Consider the following 14,334-nt stretch of genomic DNA (forward strand, 5'->3'; position numbering starts at 1 on the left):
AGAAACCACGAGGACCACAAGAACCAACACCATATTTCTGTAACGAACAGACACATGAATCCTGCTAAAGAAAAACTTGTTATCATAACAATGCTGAGAAGCAATAACAGAAAATTGGCGCAGACGAAAAATACAGAGTTCATCCTCACAATTATCTTCTCGTGTCCTATTAATCCAACATAATTTGCTGATGCAAAGTTCACAACTTTTTTTCCATCAGTTATTGTATGGCACCCAGCAGCACTGCATCAAACAGTATTTTGTTAGGAGGAACAAGAATATATGAACAAATGATGTTTCAACTTTCAAATCTCTTAAGCTCAACAAGGAGAACCTAGAAACCAATCCGTAATCAGGAATTAGAAGACATGTGATATGAACTTGATCACTGTGACCTAGTAACTAATCCAAATAAATTGTATTCAAAAGTATAAATATTGAGTTGATAAAAACCTCAAGTGTTGGTAGCAAACTCCTGGATTCAAAATTTGCCTTTACCAGATTACTTATCATTGCAAAAACTTTGATGTGTCAACCAGTTCAGTTAGTAAAAATCTAGATCATCGTTAGCAAGAATCTTGAATCAAACCCTGACTTCGCCACTTACACTTAACCACATTTTGAAGGAGTTATCTAGTAAATTCTTTGATTGTTATCATATCGATAACAAGATCCTAAGATCAAATCATGCTATCATCAAATTCTTTGATGGTGCTAGCTCGCTTGGCTAGTGAAGGCTTTGTCATCTCATTGTGTGATTCTAGGATCAAATTTCTGCTTCACTATTAATTTGCACAAATAAAAGAAAGTATGGATCCTATGCACCAATCGTACTCAAATATATACAATTTACACGAGTTGCGAGTTATTATCTGAATCTATTGCTCGAGACCTTTTGCAAGAATAAAGCATCCAAAGGCATAGAAAAGAAAAAGAGATCACAAGAGGGTCATATCAAGGAATATGGATCAAAAGACTCCAAAAGAGAGAAAAAAACTTGTGATGTTTCAAATAGAAAAAACCCAAAAAAGTTCCTAAAAGATTTGTTGGTCAGAAAGCATGTGCATTCTGGAAGAACTTTTACAAAACCTGAAAATCTAGAAGCAAAGTGCTGATACATGCACACTTGGGTTTTGCATGGATACCTTCTAGGAGAATCATCAACTTTTACATGGTAGTCAAAAGGAATGTTTCCAAAAGGAAACCATCTATATTCATGTATTATAGTTATCCTTTGGGGAAGGCATACAAATCCCAAAGGTATCAAGAACCTCCAAAATAAGTTGTGATATTATATACTTAATATATAGATGTCCGATTGCACAGAAACAGGGTTTTAATTATTAATACTTTCTAATGTTCCAACCCATTAATTATAACCAGGTATGGCTAACCTCCAAAATATTTTTTTTCTCTAACCCATGGGGAACATAACAATCATATAGAACTCCTGATGCCTCTCTCTACCTCAACCATCCCACTTTAACTCTACGAATAATGCCTTCAACAATCATCCCTTCCTGCTGTATAATTGATATATGACACACCTGAAGCTTTTTTGTCTTTTTTTTTTTTGGGAGTTTCCTGTTTGTAGCAATGGTATAGTGGCACTTCATATACTAAGTTTGAGTTTTATTTAATTCAAAACCATTACTTTCTGGTATTTTTCTCAAAACATATCAAGCCCAACTGAATCACAATTATTGAGACTATTTGAAACACCCACTAAGGTGAATCAATCCAAGCTGGTCAAATCTCCAAAATTCAAAGGACATCACATTATGGTCAGAAGAAATTGACCAGACCATCATTGCTTCAAACTTCAAATGTTAACATCAAATGCTATTTTGGTCCTATTTAAGTATATTATAGTTCCACTGATAACTTTTATCTAATGTACCCATTATTTTATTTCCCTTTTCATTCTCCTTCAAAATCGAATAATGTGTCTAGCTACGAGAATCTTCTGTAAGATAAGCAACTAGTTTTTTCCAAGAATCATTTTCACCAATATGAATTACAACCCCAAATAAAAATAGTGTGGGGAAAGAAATTAAACTAAATTCATATCATATGAAAAAACCATGTGTTAATTTGTGATGATCAAGTAAAATGCCTGAACCTACAAGTCATATGAATTTGCAAGATACTCATTTTTAGCATGTGACTCAACTGCTCAAGAGCTTAATATGACAAACATCATATGCTTTCTAGTAAGTTAAGATCAATCTGCCAAGCATGTAGTTAAAAGAAAAAAATCTTTTTCTACAATTCATGATCAGTAGAAATAAAACCAGAGGTAATTGTTACCTTTCTAGGACTGGGGGCTTAACCTTCATATCCTCCGTAATAGGTGGATGAAGGGGTTCAGGGACCCACTCTTCACAAAGATCATCTATTTCCTGTAGCATGAAACGTTAGAATCTCAGATACCTTTGCCTATGTACTGTTTCAGATTGGCCAAAAAACAAGCCCACTTGATGAACAACTTAATATTTCAACATTGGTGAACAAGAAAAGAAAGAAAATGGAACGATGTCAGCAAAAAATTCTTCTCGTATATGGGTAGTCTAGAAGAAGTGTGCATATATCTCATACATATGTAAATAATTTCATATAAGAAAATACCATATCCCTAATGTCCATCAAACTAACAAAGCAGCAGTCCGAAAATAATACACAAACCTTCTCTTAAGTGGCTTCTTGGGAGGCTTATAGCTTTTCCTGGTGAGCTGGAACAGTATGACTGTGACAAGTAGCACTTCACAACAAGGTGCCCTTTGAACACAGGAAAAAACAGTACAAGGTCAATTTGCAGCCACTTAACAAACTCGTATTATTTTTATATTCAATCTATAATTTGATGATAAAAAATTTTCTTTCTTAAAAATTTAAAATTAATTATTTTTATAATATATTCCTTAATTCCTTACCTTGAGCAAGACATCCCTCCCTTCTTGGCTATCCGACGACATCAATTCTCCATCGACGCTGCTCACGAGTCTGCAGCTATCAATGCAGCGTTCTCCTCTTTTCATCATATCAACGGATCTGATCAGTCTTACCATGATCTGCCACCTCACCAACTATTGTTGTCTGCCCCAAGCGCTCCCCCTTCTTTTCACAATGCGTTCGCTGTTGGCGAATCACTCCCCTTCTTCCTTTGGCAATTGATATCCGTCGTTGTCGATCTTTCTCACCGACGGATTGTTGCTCACTATCGAGTGCCCTCTCAAGCCCGTGCATCTTCTCTCGCACCCATGCGTTTGCTAATAAGGATTGGAATCATTCAAAGGGTACCACCGTCAAACACCAATCTCTCTATGTCACTATTGTAAGAAGGGGCCTTTCTCCCTACTTCCAATAAACTTGATTCCTCTCTTGCAGCTAAATCTCCATCTGATCCTTCAATTATTATTCTCATAGAAAACAATAGTTCTTCTCAACATATAAGACTTATATGCTGTAACTTTAATCCCCTTCAAATTGACAAGCATAATTTTATAATCTATTTTTGGATATAATCTATTAGACTACATCGATATGTCTCTCAATTGTCCATCAAAAAAAATTTAAATACCAGGAGAACCAAGTCGAATAATAAATCCTAATTATAAGTTATGATTACAATAACATCGTCTTATTGTACAAGCAATTCAAGCCTGATTACATAGTATCACTAATATTTGCATGCACGTTACAGTAAAAGCATGATCAAAATTACTAACTATCATCGTCAATCACTCTTACACTCATATGCTAAGTCTTTTATCTATTTTGATAAAAATAACATAAGAGAAAAGTATTATTGTTAATTATATATAAAATATAAAAATTATTATAGACGATTTAGCGTTAGTGCTTTTTAAGTTTGTCTTACATAAAATATGTATTAAATTCACTAGAAATCTCTAACATCTATATGTTTGACATGTGTTGCCAATTAATTTTGACTGATTTATATATATCCATATAATTGAGAATCTTGATGATAGACCACTGAACCAACAAGATCCCAAATTCAAGTCTTGTAGAATTATTCAACATGCTTGTTAAATTTTATCCAATAGTTTAGATTCCTCTAATCAATTTTTTTTATATAAATGATGAAGATAGGATTCAAGCCCACAATCTTTAAAATCTTTTACCAAATAAGCTGTTGGATAAGACTTCAAGTCATCAACATTTAATAAATTAGTTTAGTACACTATCATCAAATTAATACTTTAGGTATTATCATATTATCAAATTATGACAATCAATAATGATAATACAAACCTAATAAAACAATATACACAAGTGATCTTCCCATAGGTCTAACATAAGAAAATCAAATTATTCATTATGTTATAATAACAAAAAAATAAATAAAAAGAAATGATTAATTTTGAATTAAACTTAAGCCTAAAATTCTTATACTACTTTTCTAACAAAATCTGAAAAATTCTCCCTCAGTCTCTTTATTTCTATTAGAGAAAAAAAAAAAAACTCTCTGAAACTATCAAACAATCTTTTGTCCTCGCCACACACCACCTTAAAATTTATAGGGCACGTATGGTGGAATCAATCCCTAATTTCTTCTTCTTCTTTTTTTCTTTTCGATCAAAAGCTTCAACAATTCTTTCATTAATGGAGTCAGGAGTTCCATTAGATTTTTAGTATAGTTTCTGCTCATATACACTCTTTGTCTTTCATAGTCTCTATATTGAATTGATCCTTTCCATTATTGAAAAATGAAAACCTCGAAAGAAACAAATAGTGAGCCCACCAAACTCAGTCCATTTGCTTGAGCCCAATTTGCTCGGCCCAATGGATGGCATCGAGCGATTCTGAGAGAAACATATTTCTGGATTAAAATTATGGATTTATCGTCTATATGCATGGATATAATTTGTTAGGTGCCGAGGAATCTAACGAAAACCACATCAACCCAAATTCACATGATTGACAGATTTGGAGTTCTTGAATCCAACATCCAACCTCACTTCATAATGTCATTATACTTTATATTAACCTAGATAAGAGGATACATATATGCAAGCTTTCGGTTCGAGAATTATTTCCATGTCTAGGTTGAGTTCCATGTGTCGAAAGGAATCCATCTCTTCTCAGGTTTGCATGTCTCCTCACTTCATGTTTGGGACACAGTAGTCTAAGAGGCTACTATTAAAGCTCATTAAAATAGAAATCTAGTTAATTGGAATCGAACATCATAATGCATGATGCTAATTGTGATTATTACTTTTGTTGTCTCCCAACGTCGACACGTTATGGCATCTTCGCCAACCCGTCCCCTGTAGATGCACTGAACACTTGGGTGGGTCAGCAGACAAACTTGGCCCAGATGGCATTTATCTCAGGACCCATCTCTATGGCATCTTCTTCCCTGAGTAATAAATATGTTGTCAGCAATGCTATGTACAAGAACATGACCTGCTCTCTCTCTCTCTCTCTCTCTCTCTCTCTCTTTCTGGAATAATATATTGATGAGTTTCATATGATTGAGAGGTCATCTTTAGATGCTGGTGGTTGTCAAGTATTGGTAGGGATATGCATGTGACACAATGTGGGAATGTTTCCTATAGCCTATAGCCTAAGAGAAGGATAAGACCTAAAAAGACTCAACTGATGATGAGTTCATGCATTTGGTTGGTGTGGGCACCAAGTCTACAACTCCAACACCGTTCGCAACAAGCCAAGGGTGCATGCATTGCATTGCTTCATGAAGCTTAGAAGATATAGAGAGAGCAACAGCAGTTGGGGGATCTTTAACTTGCTTCAACAGTTTGAAGGGGTAGGTAGACATTGAGCTTTATTGATTGGTGCGACACAAAGTTTAGACTAAAAGGAGTGCTTTATTGAGCTTTATCATATTTTCTTAGTCGAAAGAGATGAGCTTCGCAAATCACTATTATAGCATCCTGACTAATGAGTAATACGGTTTCAAAGCGGAGATTTAGTCCATCAAGCAATATAAAATAATACCTCATTGAAATTACGAGTGAGAAAGGATTGAGTCCATTGGTGAGTTTTTTTTTTTTTTTTTTGAAAGAGAGAATTAATTCTATCCAATTAATTATTCATCAGAAAGGAAGTTTGGTACATAGGGCAAGCATTACAAAAATCAACTCCCCAATAATGAGAAAAACTATGGAGACTACCCAAGTTGACTAAACAATATGCCAACTAATTAAGGTTCATGGGTAGGTAACTAAATTAAATCATATCAACTTCATTACTAGTTAATTTAAGGATGTCAAGGACATTTGGTATTAAGGAACAAGGAGTAGGACAGGAGATGTTGAGAAAGCTAATTGATGTAACCTGTGTTATGTTTAATATCTGATAGTTTAGTAGCTTTGGCTTGCATTGAAAGGTTATCCCAACAATGACTTGAAAGTGTGCATATATAGTTTTGTCTCAAAGTACTCGACAGATTTCACAACCAATCAACATTCTCCAGTTAGTGTAATTGCATGAACCTAAAAGAGAACAAATCTGTATGGCAAATGATTATTAAGATAGGTAAAGGACCACAGATAAACAAACAAGAGAGATAAAGAGAGAAAAAAGGATGATAGATTGGACAACCAACCTATAGAGCTCTTATTATTGAAGAAATAGACAATTTTAAGTTTGGACAAATTCCTAGAAAAAATCTTCTTTTTTTTCCTCAAAGAGTATCCTTTTTTTTTATTTCCCAGCCGCAAAGTGTCTCAATATTTTTAATAATATCATAATACCCCTTAAACCTATACATTAAAAAAAAGGATAACACCTATAGCTATTCAGTATGGGAAATTTGAAAAAGGAAGGCACTGTGGGGAAAAAAGAAAAAGAAAAAGATGGGATTTTCTTTTGGGAGAATTTTTCTTATAATTTTCTTAATTTATGTCCATGAATTGTTGAAATAAAATACTAATTTGCTTAAGCATACTTCCTTATACAATGGCTATTCCGTGAAGCTTTAAGAGTTTTCCATTTCCTTAGTACCTTTGATTTTATATATTTTGGTGAAAAATATAAAATTAAAATATACTTATCGCTAAAAAAATCAGAATTGACATTTGATTTTGCACATTTTCTTCTCTCTTTTAAGGAAAGGATTTTTTTTTTCAAAAACTAATACATAGGAAGACGGATTTTAAACTCAAAACCTTACGATGAATTATCAAAATATTTACTAGTTAAACTAAAAAAAATACAGTGTATATGATAAATGTTAGTGTTTGATTATAAATATTTAATAAAAAATTAAAAAAAAAATCTCTCTTACTTTTTTTTTTCTATCTCTTGAAAAGCACTTTTATATTCTTAGGAATATACAAGTTATAAACTGAGCAAGCAAGATATTTAATTACATGAGAAAAAATATATTTAAATAAATAAAATTATTATAATTGTTTGTAAAATATAGTAATCTAGTAAAAAAAAATTACATAAGTTAAATATTAATTCATTATCTCCATTTTTCTTATAATAATCTCTCTACTATACATATATATAAGAAAACTGTTTCTATTTTCATAGTAGACCTAATTATCAATATATGAACAGAAAACCTCCTATCAAATCCATGAAGATAAATTATTATTTTTTCATAAAAGATTTCTATATTATCTCTCTTCCACTCGCTGCAATTAAGGGAAGAAATGCATTTTAGAAACACAGAATAGATCTCCACCAGAATAATAATTAATATCGAGCAGATTATAAGCACACCTTTTTTTTTTTTGGATCCAAGAGTTTAGAGAAGACACCATAAACTATGTATTATATAGTACATCATCTCCTTTTTCTTTTCTCTAATGTATTGAATTGAAGAATAAACTCACTAGTCATTTTACAAACTATGTATTATATATTTAACTCTTATCGAGCGTCCAATTAATTCCATCACCACTACCAATCAAATCTTTACAACTTCAATTGCATCTGCAGCTTCTCCCAATGTAACAATGTACTTTGTTTATGTGTCTGTTCATCAATCTCACTGGGTGAAGTTGATCCAATCTAATTTGTTTGTTTTTTCGAATGAAGTCATGTTTGAAAGTTATATATACCCCTTGAGCATAATTCGAAGGACTATTCTTCCTCATCCTATTTTCTTGAGAACAAACTCCCCTCAGTAAATAACACAAAGAGATCAATTCTAATTTCAGAATTAAGCAATGAGTGTAGTAATCTCACGGGGTATGAACGAGAAATATTCTATTTTGGATATCATGTTGTTTAGGTATGCTAGCTGGTGTCTTATATTAGCTGATCGAGCTTAGTGGTGTAATCGGACCTCAATTAGGCCATCCATGATTTAGTTAGATTTCATGTATCGGTGAATTCTAGTCTCATCAGCTTCTCACCATGCATTCATATCTTGGCTTTAATTTATCTATCTCTCGAGATATGCGATAATAAACCCCACATATTCAATTGCCTTGGCGGATCTCTTGGCGATAATAAACCCCACATCACTGATGTTAACGTTGTGACAGCACTATTCTTTAGTGTAACAAACACTATAGTACTCTTAAAACTTGAGCTCCGTTGAAACTTGCAAGTAGAAACTATTGATCATTCAAAGGTGTTGTACAATAAATGCTTTGAAATAGATGCGTTGAGGTCGGCGTCGTGTCTGTGTCGGCCATGTCGGCCGCCGGTGCTTTTGGTCTGGTCAAACCATGTGTGGCCTCCGCATATGCCGTAGCCTATTCTGTAGGTTCTGAGCTCCTCATGACCTATTTGTTCTGTGGGTTCTTACCCAAGTCAAATTAGCTGTGGGCAAAGTGGATGGGCTACTGATTGTTTCCCTTTTAGTTTGGCTAATCGATTTATAAGGTGCTTCATCTCCTCAAAATTGCCTTGTGTTTCTGTAATCTTAGAAGAAGAGTTTATAAATAGATTGATTTCTTTTCTTGCATTTGTTTTGTATTCTTATAATCTAAGTAAGAAAAAAAAAAGCTTCCGATTAAATAGGTAAGAAATTACTGAAACCAAACTTGTGTTTCTAAATTATTATAATAAAAACATAATAAAAATTGATGCGGAAACAAAATAGCGTACCTCTAACTATTGTTGTCAAGAATTTCTGTAAAGGTTTCTTCTTGAACTTTGACATTTCTCGACTCAGAACTCTCGCTTTAGTTGATGTAGGAAAACTTTTTTGTTTCAAAGAGATGATTGAGCCCAGGGATCAAAATCCTTATATATATATATATATGTTCTTCCATCAATAGTATTTATCATCACCATCTCATAACGTTCAAGAATTAATTCAAATTTATAACGTTTGGATCATAATGAAGAACTTTAATGATATTAAATATTTAATTTAATAATGACGATTTCATGTATAATGAATAAAAAATTAAAATCATTTAAATCATAATAAATAAAAAAATTCATGATAATAAATTATGAATACAGTTATATTATTATTAAATTATATATTTAATAATAATGGTTATAAAATAAACATCCAAAGGCCTTTGTTTTAATTTGAGGATTGAATGATATTATCATTAAACATAAAAGTCGTTCTAGTAAATCATAAATTAAAAGTTTAAGATTTTTTAGAATAAATCATAAATCATAGTATATTGTATACCTTAAACATTAATCTCAATATATTTTTAAAAGCATCAACTTAATTGGTAAATACTTTAATAATTTATTGTAAGATTTTATATTTAAATCTCGTATTCATCGCTTACCCACCTTCCTTTTGCACAAATAAACAAAAAAAATTATCCATACGATATTTGAACCCATCTTTTACTTAACCTTTTATATATATATATATATATATATATATATATATATATATATATATATATATATATATATATATATATATATATATATATATATATATCATTGAGGGAAAAAATCCATCTATGTTCTTTTTACATTATTCTCTTTTTTTTTCATAATTTCTTTTTTCTCTTCCTTTTTGTTACAATGGATATGTTATTTTCCTTCCTTCTCTTTAATCCGAATTAGGGGAGAAAGCATTTGGGAGCTAAAGAAAAGAAAATAAAATTGTGTGTCAAAGGATCTTTTTCACATACATTCGAACCAGAATGTATCACGTTCCCAACTTTGTTATTCCAACGCAAAAGTTCTTTCATGAAAAGATGAACATGTCAATTCAAGCTCACTCAAGATGTCGATGCAATGCTTGTTCATTTAATTTTCCTCAGATTCATTGAAGTTATCACAATGAGATTGTTTCCAAAAAAAAAAAAAGTAATATATATATATATATATATAGCGTTTAATGAAGTTACATGATAGTTGAATTTATTTGACTATTTTAATCGTTTATTGACTGACTGAATAATTTGTAACTTATAAAACTCTTAAAAGCTAAAAGAGTAATACGAGAAATGACTAATATGAAAAGATCCAAATGTCTTGCTTGAGATAGACCTTTCAAGATGATATTGTTTCCATCATTATCATTCTAGTTTTCAGTTGTAATAAAAAGACAAGGACAATTAATGCAAGACAAGATCAAGTGCTGTTTGCTTTGCCCAATAACCAGCTTGAATTGGTAGATGTACGAGCCTAACACTACAAAGCTGGAAACAGGCAATCGAGTGCCACATGCATTGCCATTCATGTGTCTCTTAATTAGATTCCAGTTGCAGCCAATCATGTTGGACATCATTAATCTTCCTATCTAAAAGAAGGTCTTCTTCTCACCAGCTTAGCTTAGCTAGCTCAGAATTGGAGGAGTACTAAACCAAACCCTCCTTTTTGCCTTTATTTTCTTTTAATTTGGATTACTGGAATCCATGACCATGGCATCACGAAGCTACATCAATAGGAATGAGAAGCTATCACTCCAAATATAAATATAATAAAAATCCTATTATCTACAGCCTTGATAACAACACCACCATTGTTCTGATGATTAAAAGTTGCAAGTATTATTTTGTTCGATGTTTAGTAACAAAAGTCGAATATATTGTATAATGTTATGCGATAAGAGTAAGAAAAACTTAATAAGCATCAGAATCATCTCCATCTTCCAAAGACTTTTGAATCCTATCTCAAATGAACAAAATCAAGTGAGGTCCACTTTTCTCTTATCCTTTTCCACCCACAGTTGCATATAACTAACTTAATCAGAAACTGTCCTATTCCTTTATTATTTTTTTCTTTTTTCTTCAACATTTAATTATTTTCTAGAATTAGCTTCTGTAAAAGTTATTTTTATTACCGAGGAGTGGGGTAATTTCCTGCAATTTATATTTTGAGATTTTAACAGTAAGTTATATGGAGCAGTTTATCATAGATAACTTAATGAGTCAACTTAGTTAGGTTAACAGCAACTTGATGGTGTTCTTGGTGAACCCTTAGTTTTAATTCAGTATATATATATGTATATATCCTTGCAAAGACTGTAAACAACATGATTTGTCATTATAAATCATAATGTAGTAGCACATTTATCCATTCCAATATTAAGAAACTCCTCAACATTCATCTACAAAATTCAGATAAATTAAATTTAATTATTAAAAAATTTGGAAATGATGGATGGTGTGCAACAACAATAAATGATGGATCCTAGAACACAAGATACAATTCAAAATTCCAATAGTTTGTTTGATTATAAGAAGAAGCATATAAAAAAAAATTACTGATTTTGAAAGGTCAAATAAAAATTCGCCGACTTTAGATGAATGTGCAGTCAACTTTCCCTTTTAATTTATTTTATATCTATCTTATTTCGTGTGTATGATATGATATAATAATAGAGGAACTTCCTTGAGGGTTCACTCTGTACTAAAGGGCTAAAAAAAAAAGAAAGAAAAGAGAGAGAATAAATTAAGGGAGGTTTCTCGTTGCTCCACCTGACTGCGTGTCTTATTATTATTATTATTAGAAGAGTAGAAGACTTATATTTCCGCTCGATCCAAACTGACCACTTATCCATATTCTATTGTGTAACAACTAATAAACAGATCTGCATCTGAGCTGTTGACGCCAAGTTTACAGCACCGTCGTCCTTTTTTTCACTACAATCTACGTGAATCCCATGTACGTCCACGTTAATATAATCCCATGTACTCTCTCTCTAACACTGTCACTTATTGTAATCCATTAAATCCGTTAAAGTTCGCACACCATTAAAAGATTAACTCTCTCTCTCTCTCTCTCTCTCCACAATCACCACCCCCAACCCCCCCTTCTCTTTAAAAGCCCATCTGCGTTGCTCTGGTCGTCCAAACTGACTTCTCTCTTGATCGGGTTCCACAGACTCCGCCATCAAGATGCATCAAGAGGAGGGGTTCAGCTTCTGTCCGCCAGACTCCTACTCGGACCTGGACAGCAGCTTCACCAGCTCGACGACGTCGGCTTCCACTTTAAGTGCCCGCAGCAGCCTTAGCCTACCGTCATTCTCGACCTCCTCCTCCTCCTCCTCCTCATTTGCTATTAAGCCACTTCCCCGCAACTCCTCCGATCCACACTGGTCCGCGCTTCGCGCAGTCGGCAACCTCTCCCCTGATGGCCTCCTCCACCTCCACCACTTCCGCCTTATCCGCCCCCTCGGCTCGGGCCACCTTGCCCGCGTCTTCCATTGCCGCCTCAACGGCTTCGATGACGACCGCTCTCCCGTCGAATTCGCCCTGAAGGTCATTGACCTCGATGCTCTCTCCCGCTCAAAGGCCGATTACTCTAAGCCCGATAACGACAACGATGATGAGGATTGCGGCGACGACGGCGGGAAGACGTGGCACGTGTCGGCGGAGGCGCGGGCTCTGGCGGAGATGGACCACCCGTTTCTGCCGACGCTGTACGCGCGGCTCGACGCCTCCCACTATGCTTGCTTCCTCATCGACTACTGCCCCGGAGGCGACCTCCAATCCCTCCTCAGCCGCCGCCGCGGCAACCGACTACCGCCGGCGGCCGCTCGGTTCTACGCCGCCGAGGTGCTTCTCGCCCTCGAGTACCTCCACGCCCTCGGCTTCGTCTACCGCGACCTCAAGCCCGAAAACATCCTCCTCCGTGCTGACGGCCACGTCATGCTCTCCGACTTCGACCTCTCCTTCCGCTCCCACGTCTCCCCCGCCCTCCTCCGCCGTAGCCGCCTCCCGCGCCGCAGGAGCCGCTTTCTCTGCTGCCGCTTCGGCGGCGGCGGGGCCTCCGGAGAGGGCGAGGAGCTCGAGTTCGTGGCCGAGCCGTCGTCAGCCTTCTCGAGGGCGTGCGTCGGGACGCACGAGTACCTGGCCCCGGAGGTGGTCAGCGGAAGCGGCCACGGCAGCGCCGTCGACTGGTGGGCGTTCGGAGTGTTCCTATACGAGCTCTTGTATGGGCGCACGCCCTTCAAGGGCGCCACCAAGGAGGCGACGCTGCGGAACATCCTGACGCGGGAGGTGAGGTTCCCGGAGACCATCAACGGCGGCGACGAGGCCGAAATGGCCAAGGCGAAGGATCTGATCACGCGGCTCCTAGTGCGGGACCCGGCTGCGAGGATGGGGTCAGCCGCTGGGGCCACGGAGATCAAGCGGCACCCCTTCTTCGAGGGCTTGTGGTGGCCGCTGATCCGCTGCGTCCGGCCCCCGGTGGTCCCGGGTCCCGCCGGCGGGCCACGGGTGCAAGCGGCCACCGAGGGCAGTGGGCGATGGTTGAGCGGTTGGAGGAAGAGTAGTAACAATGATAAGATAAGCAACAGGAAGAAGAGGGGAACTAAACCGGGGCTTGGCTTTGGGTTCAGGGTGCGATCTCAGAAGAAGGGGACTAAGGAAAGGAGTGGTGGTGCTTGATGTGTTTGCTCTTACGAGGAGTTTGTACAAAGTAAATGAGTTGCAGTTTCCAGAAACGTGATGGTGATGATGATGATGATGATGATGTATCTTTTTACTGTACAAAAGTTATCAGACTATTTGGTGCAAAATGTTAGGGAGATTTATGATGTCTGTCAAAGATCACATTGTGCAATCTTAGACATGATAGAAATGTTGCATAAGATATTGGAGTCTTATGCAACAAACATAGAGGTCTCAGCCCAAAGTGTGGAAGATCAAACCAGCCCAAATTCCTACACCAAAAACAATTTGCAGCCAATTCGACATCTTATTTTTGAGTAATAACAAAATCATGACACCGCGGTTTAACGACTCCCAAATAAGCCGCACAATGTTGAAGATTATGTTATATTATTTACATGTGTTATAATCTTTGTGCTTCTTGTATATCTTATATTACATGGAATTTCACAGGTTTAATTATGTCCATTGTTGCTTTTTCTTTGTTCTTAATATTATATAATTATATAATTTTCTTAATATTATATATAAGAGTAACATGCTGCAATATAAATTG

General features: G+C 35.7%; 1 protein-coding gene and 1 pseudogene across 1 annotated transcript; one reads left to right on the forward strand and one right to left on the reverse strand.

The window, feature by feature from the left end:
- LOC103981983 (long chain base biosynthesis protein 1a-like) overlaps nucleotides 1–3,392 on the reverse strand; it is a 7,017-nt pseudogene extending 3,625 nt beyond the window's left edge.
- An 8,862-nt stretch (nucleotides 3,393–12,254) lies between these two features.
- LOC103981943 (serine/threonine-protein kinase WAG1-like) lies at nucleotides 12,255–14,102 on the forward strand (the record flags this gene model as incomplete). The annotated part of the gene is made up of 1 exon (XM_009398716.3): nucleotides 12,255–14,102. A coding segment is annotated over one exon (1,521 nt), but the record flags the coding sequence as incomplete, so codon positions are not given.
- Between the last annotated feature and the right edge of the window lie 232 nt (nucleotides 14,103–14,334).

Source organism: Musa acuminata, chromosome BXJ2-4, assembly GCF_036884655.1.
Source record: "Musa acuminata AAA Group cultivar baxijiao chromosome BXJ2-4, Cavendish_Baxijiao_AAA, whole genome shotgun sequence".
NCBI lineage: Eukaryota > Viridiplantae > Streptophyta > Magnoliopsida > Zingiberales > Musaceae > Musa > Musa acuminata.